The 13980-nt window shown below is 40.0% G+C and overlaps 1 protein-coding gene across 1 annotated transcript in view; it reads right to left on the bottom strand.

Moving 5' to 3' along the window:
• The window catches only part of PREP (prolyl endopeptidase), a 119727-nt gene that overhangs the window by 49693 nt on the left and 56054 nt on the right, over positions 1-13980 (bottom strand). The window contains exon 8 of the mRNA XM_019442989.2: positions 4263-4454. Coding sequence (XP_019298534.1) covers positions 4263-4454 — 192 coding nt within the window. The remainder of the gene's footprint in view (positions 1-4262; positions 4455-13980) is intronic.

Raw genomic sequence — 13980 nt, 5'->3', positions numbered from 1 at the left:
GTGCTATGCAGCAATGCGACTGGCAAAGTGATCTTATAATTGACTTTAATCGTTCATCTAACTCCAGAATATTCCTTTAGTAAATGATTGTCACTGTCATGTCTGGAGGAAACAAAATATTCTATGAAAACTTCTGCGATACAAATAACCCCGGCCTACTTATTTTGTGTCCAATCTCATGGTAGGGGAGATATAAGGAAAACAACAAAAACCAAGTCATGATCCACGTCTGCTGGGAATGTTTATTTGACGAAAATATATTATGCTCTGCGTATGTGCCAGATACCCTGCAAGGCACTGGAGAAACAGGCAGGAAGATGATGTCACTTCTGCCCTTAAGACACAATCATATAAAAACATAAGTAGTAACCTGTAAGCAGAGGTAAGTGAGAAGTTGGCTGGGGACCCGAAACACAAGAGCCCTCAAGCGAGCACTGAACTGCATCTTGAGCACGGGGGTGTGAGACAGTGGGTGGCTAGGGTGGTGTCAGAGACAGGACAGCTCTCTGGGGGATGAGGCGGTGGGACGGCAGGCAACTCAAGATGACAGCCAGAGCTGGGAACAGAGAGAGAAGAGGAACACAAACAACCAGTAGGGAGGGAGGGAGGCAGACTGCTGAGGAGAACAAGCGACATCTTGTTTTCAAGAAGGAAACTTCCATTTGCAAGAAGAAAAAGGCTGCTTAGTGTGGGGTCAGCGAAAATGGTGGTGGTGGTCTGCCGAGGATCTGGTGAGCCAGATGGACAGGAGTTTAGTTCTGACTTGGCCGTTCCTGGGGAATTACTGTGTGGACTGCAGGGTGACAGAAATAAAGATGGTATCCAGGAAGGAAGCCGAACAATGGAGGTATATGGAAGGATGGAGGGGAGACGAGGAGGAACACTACTGCCATGAGCCTGTCCTATCACATCAAGCTGGGACAAAGTCTAGGGAAGGAAGAAGAGAAACGAAAGGCATTTCCCAAGAAGACTCATCAGGATGTGGTAACTGTGGGGAGATGAACAGTAAGGCGGAGAATTGAGTCCTCCTCAGCTCCCAGGGCTGCAGCTTCAGTAATGGTGCCGTCAGTGACAGAGCAGGGACAGGAGGTGAGCTGGGTGATGGGGAAAGGAGAGAACGGGAGGGCAGGCGGACAGCACCACCCATCCTGGTGTGCACAAGATCAGCTTGAGGTGAGGACGGGTCCTCCCAGAGGGAGAGACGCTGGAGTAAATGGAAGCAAGGACAGGGTGGCAGGTAACCACTCAGATGTGGAAAAGACAAGCCTTTCACGGTGTGCGGTGAGTTTCTTGACATTTACTACAACCTAAGAAACTAGCAGTTCATGCTTATAACGTTATTATCGATATGAATAAGACATCGGCCAGAGGGAACCCTTAAGGATCAGCCGGGACCTCAATGGTGCTGGGTTGTTTGGATTAGCACAGTAAGCATTTCTGCCAAGTGAGGACAGAAGAACTCTTATATCTAAAAGTAATTTGCTCATTATCCAATGCAATTTTTTTTTTAAAGTGCCTCAATCAAGCATTATATTTCAGGTGGCCTTAATGCTTTAAAGAAAGTACGGGGGTGGGGGGTGGGGGGGGTGGGGAACTGAAGTAAATTATTTCTGTCAAAGAATAACTACTCTATGTTAACTGCAAGCACATCAGAATTATAAAACGGAGACTGAATAAGAAAATGACAAGGTGATTTGCAGACTGTCATTAATAAAAGCTCTGACTTTATGACTCATCGCTAGTTTTTATTCTCAACAGGGCATTCTGAGCTAATGATATATAGCAAATTCAACAGCGCTTCTCTTTGAATTGATGAGTTCTAGTGAATATTGAAGGTTTCCCCTTTCTAGTCTAAAGAACTTATAACCTTTCAGAAGGAAGATTATAAAAATATATCACCCCCCACCAACCCCCACAAAATCCCCAAGCACTGATGGTACATCTCATTAGATCTACAAAGTGAAAGAGGATGTTACCTTAAGACATACTTAAAACCACTTCTTTGGGACTTTAAAAGGCAGAAAACTCACATGCCTTGGCAAATATTTCTATCTAGGATAGCTTTCTACATGAGGATCGTGAGTGCAACCTGACTTGCACCTGAAAAACGCCAAGGGCACCTTGCATGAGGATTTATAACACTGAAGGCTCACCTGGACCCACCAAATATGAAGTCAATTCACGTGGGTACTTAGGAAGCACTCACTAAACACTGGCTTTTACTATCCTTGGACAGACATTCTGTCTCAATTTGGACAGAAGCCATCAGCCTACCAATGTCACTACAAACCAGATTCTTCACTTCAACAACCAAACCCCTATTCCTTGGCTCATGGATCCCTGAACCAAATATACATGAGGGTCAGAGGGAGAATGGAAGATTTTGAGGAGAAAGGTGGAGGAATTTCCTTGAGGAGAGCTCCTGCCATGCTCTAAGTCCCCCTCCCTATTAGAGCTTATTACCTTGTTAGCTGATGCCTAATCCAAACCTGAGAAGCTAAAGGGACTATGGCTGAACATCTAGAAAGCAAGGGGAGGGCCACCTAAGTAGTTCTGGGGAATGGCCCAGGATGTGCTGCTGCCTCAGAGTTGCAGATGTGGGTTTTGCAGCAAAGAGCAGGCATGGGGTCATCTTGGGTCCTATCCAACAGAGCTGCCCAGAGGGGTATGGAGACTCAGCACACAAGACGGTGGTGGGGTGCAGCCAGATGCCCAGGGGCTGAGGAGAATCTCAAGCAAACACCCAGAGCATTGCTTCTTCCAGAGCCAAGGGCCTAGCAGGAGGCCATCCCTGAGATGGTCAGTCGTAATCACCTGTCCACATTCCCCTTCTCCCCCTGAGCAAGGCCAGGTATAATGTGCTAAGCACAGAACGTACTGGCTTGAGCCAAGGGAGAAAGAGTCCCTTACTTTTCCAGGATACAAACCTGGACCTAACACTTGTGCTTTAATTCACTGGAAACACATTAAGAACTGCTTTATTGGCAACAGAACTGCTTTGCATATCTCAAAAGAAGTTATTTTCCTAATTTTATATCTTATACCTTCACATTTTGGGATGGCCCCAGATTTTGCCTAGTCAATCCATTAACACAAGTTCACCTCCAATGAGTAAACTCTTCATGGCTTGAAGGTACAGGGACTCTCCTTTTGTGTAAAAACCTGTAGCAAAATTAGTGAGCCTTATTCTAATCAAACTAGCTTTCAGGCAATGAATAATTTATAAAGCAGCATATCATTTTTCGAAAATCACAGAGAAAAAGAATAAAAGGGAACTTAAGGGCACTCTGAAACAATTGATAAAGAAGGGAGGGTCTCAGGAGGCTAATGTAGCTCACTGCACACAGCAGCAACTGCAATGGAGTCCAATTAAATATGACAATAGTCTATTCTTCTTTAAATTTTTATTCATTTTTGAGGCAGAGAGAGAGACAGACAGACAGACAGAGAGAGCATGAGCAAGGGAGAGGCAGAGAGAGAGGGAGACACAGAATCCGAAGCAGGCTCCAGGCCGTAAGCTGTCAGCACAGAGCCCGACACAGGGCCTGAACCCATGGACCATGAGATTGTGACCTGACCCGATGTCAGACGCCTAACTGAGTCACCCAGGCACACCCCGTCTATTCTCTCTTCTAGTAACAGGACTGTAAATCCACTCTGAGATCTACAACAGGTATAATACAAACAGCCAAAGGTTATTCAAAAGCTAAAAGCTAAGAATTCTAAACAGTTTAAAAAATTAAATATTAATGATTATTATCAAACAATAATTACACAGAGACGACTGATATTTAAAAAGACTACCTTTGAAAGCCTGGATTCAGGGGCACCTGGGTTGCTTGGTCGTTAAGCGTCTGACTCTTGATTTCGGCTCAGGGCATGATCTCAAGGTTAGTGGGATTGAACCCCTGCTATCAGTGCAGAGTCTGCTTGGGATTCTCTCTCCCCCTCTCTCTCTCTCTGCCCCTCCCCTGCTCATGCACATGTGCACGCGCTCTCTCAAAATAAATTTAAAAAAAAAGGAAAGCCTGGATTCATACCCCCACAATTTTTACGAAGGCCCTGCATGACATTGTACTAGCCACAAAGATGTTGTCTAGTAAATACTTGGGTTACGCTACTTAGACACTTCATTCTCGAAGACTGAAGGCTGAAAGTTCTTTGCCTTCTAACAGGTCACCAAAGAATGAGAGATGTAACAACGTGTTCACCTTCTCACCAAAACCCAAAGCGCACAGTGTTCAAGTAGTATGCAATCTTACCTAAGACATCTTTCTCGTGCTCAGGCACAAGCACTTTCCACTTAGACTCCTCAGGATCCGTGAAGTCGATGTTGATCAGGCGATAGTTGGGCGAATGGCGATTTGTCTTGAAGGTGAACAGCGTCCCCTCATTGGTCACATAGTCATATTCTCCTTCAAAGTTGTCGATCAGTTTCACCCACTTCAGGATTCCTGGTGAGAGAGCAAGCATCCCTGTCACCTCTCCTATGTTTAAAATGGTGTGGTTTACATGTGGCGAAGGGAGGGCAGGTTTTCTCTGTCCACAGAACGTAAAGCGGACAAAATATCTGAAAAGATCTAAGCCTTGAGAAAGAGCAAAGACAAGTGCAGGTAAATTGTAAGGTTTTAAAAATATGAGGAAAATATTTTTCATGAAAAACCTGAAAGACACTAAAGGACTTCTCCTCTCAGCCCCCTGCCCCAGGTAATCTGATAAATCCTCTTCTACCCGAATATCTCAAAGCCAAGCACTTCTTTCTACCCGGACTGCCACTACACCATCCCACATCTTCGTCATTTGCCTCCATGTCTACGGTCTATGGCGGCGGCTCCCAACCAGGACGATTTCACACACCAGACACACACTCCCGCACACTCATACCTAGACATCCCCCTCCACACACACACACTCAAACCCAGGTACAAATACAAACACAGACACCCCCCCCCCCCCCGCACACACACCCACACCCACACCTTAAATGCCATTTATAAAAATAAAAAATATAAATAAATAAAAAACACTGGGAAGACATCTGTTTCACAATGTATCAGATGTAGATATTCAGAGAGTACATTTTAAAAGTTTTATAAACAAAAGAGCTCGATGATTTCTAAACTACTGAAAGGCACTGCCAGATCTTAGCTATTCTCTAATTAATCTCCTACCTTAAATTTCTCAGTGAAATTGCTATATTAATTTGGTAGTTCATTTTTATCCTTGAATCTTTCAAGGTGATTTTACATTGTCTCCTTCATCTCCATAGCATAATATCTTTATGTGATTTTTGGTCGAATTAAATTTATCAAGAAAAATATACTCCCATGGAGGAAAGAGATTTTTTTTTTTTTTTTTTTTTTTTTTGGTCAGACATAACTGAATTAAAACCCCAGCTCCATTATTTAGTTGTGTGACCTGAGCAATCTCTTTATTCTCTACTAAGCTTTATTTTCTCAACTGTAAACTAGGATGAGTAAGTAAATTAAAAAATTAGTGTAAAGTGATTACTAATACCTACCCCACAACAAAAACTCAACAAATATTTAAAAATGAATGACCAGGGGCACCTGGGTGGCTCAGTCGGTTGAGCGTCCGACTTCAGCTCAGGTCATGATCTCACGGTTGGTGGGTTCGAGCCCCATGTCGGGCTCTGTGCTGACAGCTCTGAGCCTGGAGCCTGCTTCGGATTCTGTGTCTCCCTCTTTCTCTGCCCCTCCCCCGCTCACATTCTGTCTCTCACTCTGTCTCTCAAAAATAAATAAAAATTTAAAAATTTGTAAAAAAAAAAAAAATGAATGACTAGAATTAAAACTAATAATAAGATAAGCAAGCTAAATAAAATCTATAGCTTTCTAATATGCCAGCAATACTAGTCAGAAAATATGGGGTGAGGAGGGCCCTCTTGTACAATAGAAGCAAAATTAATACTTAGGAATGCACTTAACACGAAATGTGAAATCTATATGAAGAAAGCTCTAAAATCTTCCTAAGAAATCCTAAAACAACAACAACAACAAAACCCTGAAGAACTAGAAACACATACCATACCTCTAGATGGGAAGACTCAATATTTCAAAGGTGCAAATAATCCCAGAGGAAATCTATAAATTTAACATAATTCCAATCAAAATTCAAATGAGATTTTTAGGGAATTTGACAATATCATCCTAAGGTTCATTTGAAAGAACATACACGTTAAAACAGTCATTTTTCAAAATAGAGTGAGGGGGAACTTTTTGCACCATGATGCTCTTAACAAGCCTCTCCCCCACCAAAGGTAACCATCATGCTGAATTTTACATTATTTACTTTATTTTTCTTCATTCTTTTCCTGCTCCAATATGTATCCATAAACACTACAGTCTAATTTTATCTTATCCTTGAATTTCATGTATGGTGAAGTCATACAATATGTATTCTTTTGTGTCTGATTTCTTTCACATGACATGTTTGTGAGATTTTTCCATCCTGTGGTTATTTTGAGTGACTTCTGGCTAAATCCCATTGTGCTCCAAAAAACACACTGTATGATTTCTAATCTTTTGAAATTTGCTAAGAAAAACTTTTAGGGTCTAATTATTTTTCCTTTAAGGATTTTTAAATGTTCCTGTGACTGAAAAGAATGTATATTTTGCAGATTTTGGGTGTGATATGCCAAATATGTCTATTAAGTCATATGTTAATCACATTGTTCAAATCCATGTATTTACTGATTTGGGGAGCCATTTTTTTCTATCAGGCAGAGAAGAGGTCTTAAAATGTTCCTCTATGATTATAGATTAGATTTGTTTATTTTTACTTGTATTTCTGTTAATTTCTGCCCTCTGTAGTTTGAAAGCATGCTGTTCAATACATACCAAATTAGAATTACTATATTTAAATAAAACTCAATTGAGCTTTTTACGGTTATGAAGTTTTAACTTTAGCAATGCTTTTTACTTTTTATTTTTAAAGTCTACTTCGATGTTAAGACAACTATGTGATTTTCATAGTAACATCTTGGGCAAGTTGTCCTCTGCAGAATGACTGGTCCCAATTATGTCGTTTATCATTTCTGAAAGATTTTTTCTTTTTCATCTCTCTTAACCACTCATGCGTTCCACTGCTTGGTGGGAAGTAAAATTTCTTTACATCCATATTCTATTTCATTAATTCTCTCTTCAGCTGTGTCTAATTTCTTCAACCTAATAACTGAATTTTTTAACATTAATAATCATATTTTTTACAGAAATTCTACTTGGTCTTCTTCCACTCTGTTGGGTTATTCTTTACAGGATGTTGTTTCTTGCTTATGCTTCCAAGTTTCTTGTTTATTTTTTGTAAAAGTAGCATCACATCGTTTACTTTTTAAAGTGCATTTAAATTTAAAATGTATTTATGTTAGGATGTGATAATTCCACTCGGTGCTTCTGTTGCTCTATTTCTCATGCTGGTGAGTTTCTTTGTCTGATTTGTGATTTCTGTGTGTGTGTGTGTGTGTGTGTGTGCGTGTGTGTGTATGTGTGAGTTTTGACTGTGAAATGATTTCCCTTGAAACAATATCTATGGGAATTCTTGGAGGCCTGAGTTAAAGTAGCATTCTTCCAGAATGCTACCATATTTGGCTTCCGTTTGCCTGCTGAGAGGCAACCAATCTGGGAGCGCTTTAAATTAAATTCTTAGCCTGAGGATTTTTGGACCTCAGAGGGGACAATCAAGATAACCTGTACCCATGTCAGCCTTTCTCATGTTTTAGGAGAATTCACATCCTGCCTCTCCCTCTCCTTCCCTAGTGCTAACGTAAAGATAGGTGGGTTTTCTTCCCATACCCTCCCTTTCCCCCACCTCTTGCTCCCAGCTCCACCACTGGTAGTTTATTTCTTAATCACCATGACATTGAGGATATCTCTCGTTAGATTCTCCAATATGGAGAACCAGAGGACTTTATCTTCTATCCCCCTTGCCCTGGGTGGCCATCAGATGGAAACTTAACCTGCAAAGCCCAGGAACATTCTGGAACAATCCAGGATTCCTGCATTCATTTTGTCTTTGGTCTCTATGGTTTCTCTTTTTTTGTGCCAACTTTGCAATATATTTAAAAAGATATTTTATAAGCTTTTTACAGCATTTCAGTTGTTTTAATCGGGAGGTTACTCAGAATATATAATTTGCTGAACCTTCAAAGAGAAATCCTTACAAGTAATTTTTATAAAGGTTATGCTGTGAATTTAAGTTTCAATTTTCTTTTCAGTAACAAACTGCTAACCTCAAACACAGGTGACTGCTCAAAGATAATTTCATTTTAATTTACATAAAACAATGCTTTAAAAGGGGAAAAACCCAAAAACTATTCCTTAGAAGACTAAGTAAATAAGTAAAAAATTAGCTGGCAATGCAAGAACTGCAGGTAATCAGAAAGGTACATTTGTTTATACTAAGAATGATGAATCACAATTTTCTGGACTATGACATTTGTAGACACAGAATCTTGGTTCAGAAAAATGTCAGATTCCTTAAATGTCCCCCTGACAATAAAACATTTCCTGATGTGCAACCTTTACTTCTCAAAGTAACCATCTTATGGTTTCTGCCTGAAAAGGTCTTGCAGGCATTATAGTGATATTTATTACGACCCTAGCCACCCACCCCCAACACAAAAAGTCACTGAAATATCTACTAAAGGCAATACACAGAAATTTCCTTCAGTACCTCTGTATAATCAGGTGAGCCTGAAGATGTGGCACACTCGTTTTAAATAATCAAGCCCCAGGGAACACCAAAACAACAAAGTTTGTGGTCATTATCTACCATCAAATCCTGGAGTATTAACCTGAGTCATAAATAAATACTACAAGTCATAAATTCATTTGAATTTAGGTATGTGGCTGGATTTATACAAATGGGATTCAAAGTACTGGCCCCCATGGGGCTGCATGTTTAAAATGATGTTCACGGAATCTTTTTGCTCTCCTGAAAACCTTGCTCCTTAGGGATTTGGCACAAAATAATTCAAGAGAAATGGTATTTCAGTTGAACAATGGGGCTCACTCAGTTTTGCTATTCACAAGTTAGAACGCTATTGATTGAAATGGAAAATAGAAAAATTACTCTTAAAAAAGAAACATGGCTTAACTCCCAAACCGTCTCACTTTTACCATCCTTTCCTGAGCTTCTTTTTTTTGTAAGTGGCATTATTCACTCTGACGCCAACAGAATTCAATTCCCAAACTTCTCCCTGTGTAAGTTAAAATAACTTTTTATAGACCTGATTCTTGGTGGGAGAATGATTTGTTTGCTGAGGGAAGGTTAGCTTAAAATAAGTCATCTTATGCTTTCCCTAGAGCAAACTCATTACTTTTTATTGCTTCCTTTTAAAATCAATGGTATTAACTTTGTTTCATAGAAAATGTTTTGTAAGCTCTCTAGCAACAGGGGCTGAAAGTGCTTTTATACTTTATGAAACACTATACAATAATAAACAAATGCAAAGTGAAGTCATGCTCTGACACTTGGAGGGCAGAACGCTGTTGTTCTCCTTGGCCTGACACCTTCCTTCCATCCCAGCTGCCTCACAGTGACAGTCAGAACACGGGCTTGGGAGTGTCAACTGACCTGAGTCTGAATCTTTGCGTGGCATCAGGGAAGTGAACTGGCCTCACCATCCCCAGTTTCCTGGAGATAACAACATGTGCTCCTTAGAGGTTGTTGAGAAGACTAAATGAATTATCTACAGTTGTAGCTCAGAATCTGGCACGCAGAAAATGTTAAATAGTCAATACTTACTACTATTCCAAATAATCCCAACATTCTTCAAATGGCAAAAATAAGCTAAATGTGGCTTCTGAACAGCATGACTTGTTAATAGTGAACTTTTAAAATCTAATTTCCATCTGTCATAGCACGTAGCTATTTTCCTAGAATAAGCCTTTCGAATCACTAATTTTAAAATTAGAAAAAAATACTACTTTTGTCATTATTACTTATATTTTTATATTTATTTATATTTTACTTCAAAATTAATGTTTTGCTTATTTTTATGCTATCTTTTGATGTTCCAATTCTTTTTGCTTTTTTTACATTCCCACTCTGAAACACATACTAGTTTTTAATAACTCCCTGCCTTTCACAGAAGCCCTCCTCACCTGTTGGGCTGGCTCTTAACACTCAGCTGAGTTTGCTAAACTTTGGACAACTTGTTTGTTTCAAGTTTCCCAAATGTTTATTTCCCCCTTTCCACACCACCCCCAAAAGATGCCCAAGCCCCGTAAAGCATGAAACATGAGTCAGCGTTGTCTCAGCTACCGAGAAACAAGAGGTCATGTGCCCTGCATTATCTAGAGACAGCTGAAGGAACAACTTCAGTGTCCAAAAACACCGAGCTTCCTTGGTATGCGTAGCATGTACTGTAGATTAATTTTTTATGCAGAAGAGAGCCATTTTTCATTAATGACACGGAAGCACTAAAACAAAGACAGGCTGAGTGCTGAAAACTTCATCAGTCTAAAAGGATCGAATTTTCAGCAAAAAAGGAAAAAGCAGAGAGACAGGTTAGTGAAAGTCTGGATGAAGTAAAGATAAGCTGGTATTTCCTGACAAAAATCAGTCATGTCAGCACCATCTGTCGTTTCTGCCAAATGCTCCATAAATGCTGAGATAGGAGCAAAGACAACTTCAGGCCCGTCCTAAGATGGCTACGTTGGTGTGCTAAGTGTGTTACGTTACTAACACGGACTTTAGACATTGATAGTGCTTTTCACCTAATAATGCTTCCTAAGGGTTCTATTTCAAAACTTCTAACACAAGTTTAAATGCATTCAGAATAGGGCCAAATGGTCAGCATCTCTTTTGTTGCTGTTCACCTTAACAATAGGAAATAAAGGATCTGAACTTTCACAGAAAAGTGAAAGAACCAAAGAGAGAGGGAACAAAAGAAAGAAAACAGAGGGGAAAGGGAGGGCGTTTAGAGTCTTCAGACCGCAGAGGTGTCCCAACTGTGAGCCTGCGCATGTGTGCTAGGTCACAGCACTGCTGATAAGCCCCGAAACTGTGCACTGGCGACCTCACAGAGAGCATCCAGCAGGAATGACGGCGCAGAGTGGGGCACCTGATACATGCTACACGCGTGCTTTGTAACTAAATATGTAACACTTACCCAATCCCACAGTTTAGACTGAGACTTACATATATTTGTTGACAGTGTGAGACAACAGAAGCAACCAAATTTTAAAATAGTGGTCTCAGACTTTTCCAGTAAAAACATTTAGAAATATAAGTTAAATATTTATACTGAACACCAAGATAAATATGCATAAAAGTATCTTGAAAACCATCATTTATATTTTTAACGTATAAATGAAATTTTAATAAAAGTTTTTTAAGTCCACATATTTGAAAAAAGAGCAAATCTAAGGCCTGATAACTATAATATAGAAAATCTGTAAAAATTTATTCTGAATTTAGTTGATATGAAGTAACTTTATATATATGTTGACTCCTGAACAACGTGGAAGTTAGGGATACCAACAACCCACTGCAGTCAAAAATCCACATATAATTTTTGACTCCCCTGAAATTTTACTAACATTCCACTGTTGACTAGGCACCTTACTGATAACATAACCAACCCATTAACACATATTTTGTATCTTATACGTATTATATACTGTATCCTTAGAATAAAGTAAGCTAGAGAAAAGTGAATATTAAGAAAGTCATAAAAGAAAATACACTTATAGTACAATACTGTATTTATTATTAAAAAAAAGAACAAACCCAAAATCCACGTTTAGTGGACCTGCAGAGTTCAAATCTGGGTTGTTCAAAGGTCAACTGCATATTCAAATTGGATAATAAACTTAGGAAATGAAATATATATATAATTTTGAAAATTCTTAATTAAATACAGAAAATATAACTACGAAAATCCAGACACAAATCATTTGCTTCCAAGGTTCAGGATGATTAATTTCAACTAATCTGCAGGCATGAATCACATTAAGAATCACAGGAGTCAAGACCCAGCTGTCTTTTCTCCTGCAGACTATTAAATTGTCACGCCAGCCTGGTGTCCTAAGTGGTTCTTCACTTTTGATCTTAAACAAGGAACAGAAGAAGAGAAAGAAAAACTTCTGCCCATACAATATACACAACTGGAGTATATGGTCTGTACTTATTCATGGTCTGTACTTATTCATCATTCTCAGGGTTTCATAAAGGATAAAAATTTAACTAAAAAAACTTGAGGAGGCCAGAAAAGAGAAGATTCAAAATGCTTACAGGAACATGACCAGTGACTGATGGAGGATGGCTTATAAAGCAGGGCCACCTGAGCACCATGAGCCATAAACAACAACATCATTCAAGACAAGCTGGTACCCACCTTCTAGGAGTCTACATGAAAGAAAAAAATTATCTCACGCTTGTTAAAATGGTAAAGAAGGCTTTATTCAGGACTCCCGAGAGAGGTGTTAAGACTACAGCAATAAGAGAGAGAGAGATCAGGCTTAACTCCAAATACAAAAAAGGGAGCTGGGGATTTATAGCCAATGAGCAGAATGGACAGAGGGGTGGTCACTAAGAGGACACATGGAGTAGGGGGGGTGCTAGTTAAAACAACCTACTAATATTCGTAGTGAAGGCAGGTCAAGGTAATCAGATATCACATAGGGGAGGAATGAGGAATTTGATCAGATATTAAGGGTGATCAGATATGGAGGGTAGGAGATTCTCTTTAAACTGATTTAGTGAGATTCTTGCTACAACTGAGCTGTGCTGGCCCAACAAAGGAGAGGAGGCTGAGGAACCAAGGCTGAGGATTGGTTGAGAAGAGGGCTTAGGGAAGTCTGACTAACATCTGGCCAAGGACAGACTCCTTGTTATCTGTCAGGCACTGTTCTAGGTGCTGGGCACTCCAGGGAGCAAGACAAAGTCCCTGATCTCATGCAGCTCACAAACACTCACACAAAGTGTTTCTGTTGTTGTTGTTTGTTTTTGCACAGTGAAAAAAAGAAATAAGAATAGGGGAAAGGAAGAGAAAAGCCAACTGCAGAAGAAAAGGTGTCAACCCTGTGGTAACTGCTAGGGCAAAAATCCCTCCTCCCCCAGAGAAAGAAGATAGCAACTCAGAACATGTCTCTGGCAGCCAGAATATCACACAGAAGGGAGGGTGATATATATAGATTTTTAATTTTTTTATGTTTATTTATTTTTGAGAGACAGAGACAGAGTGTGAGCGGGGGAGGGGCAGACAGAGAGAGAGAGAGACACAGAATCAAACCAGGCTCCAGGCTCTGAGCTGTCAGCACAGAGCCTGACGTGGGGCTCAAACTCGTGAACCCAAAGATCATGACCTGAGCTGAAGTCAGATGCTCAACCGACTGAGCCACTCAGGCGCCCCATGGAGGGGAGGGGGTGTGATATTCTTTGGAAGACATTTGCTTAGCTGTTCGGAACACCTAGGAAATTGTTTAAACAAACTTCTAAGGCCTAGATGATCTGTCTGGTGCTGTTTCTACACAATGGTAAATGGGGGAGGCAGAGGAGTTTCCTGCTCAGAAAGGTCAGGAAAGGAGCAGCCACCAACCTGAAGTGCAGTTCCTGTGGAAAGGCAATGGGCACCTTTCCAGATGTGTTCATATTATTAAGTAAAAATACTACACATGTAAATGGCGGAAATGAAGTTCTCCAAAGTGAGGCAAAGGGTAACAGGTTGAGAGATCAGGCAGAGTGGTGAGCAGGAAAATGGTCAGCAGGTTGGGGAAGAGAAACAAATTTACTCGACAAATGTAAATGACAAAGGAATCTAGTTTCAAAGGGAACTCCTTTAACTCTCAATATTCTAAGACTTTTTTTCCATCCTGTATTTATGTAGTTTTGTTTTCTCTATGTGTTTTCCCTATGATATTATATAGCCATTGGCTACTTTTTTGTGCTTTTTGTGATTCTCATTTTGAAATGCACAGGGGTAGAGGATTTTCTTGGGAGACAAAGTTCACAGAA

This window comes from Panthera pardus, unplaced genomic scaffold (assembly GCF_024362965.1).
Source record: "Panthera pardus isolate Hobbes unplaced genomic scaffold, ASM2436296v1 HiC_scaffold_17, whole genome shotgun sequence".
NCBI lineage: Eukaryota > Metazoa > Chordata > Mammalia > Carnivora > Felidae > Panthera > Panthera pardus.
This window is presented reverse-complemented; position numbering and strand designations above follow the sequence as displayed.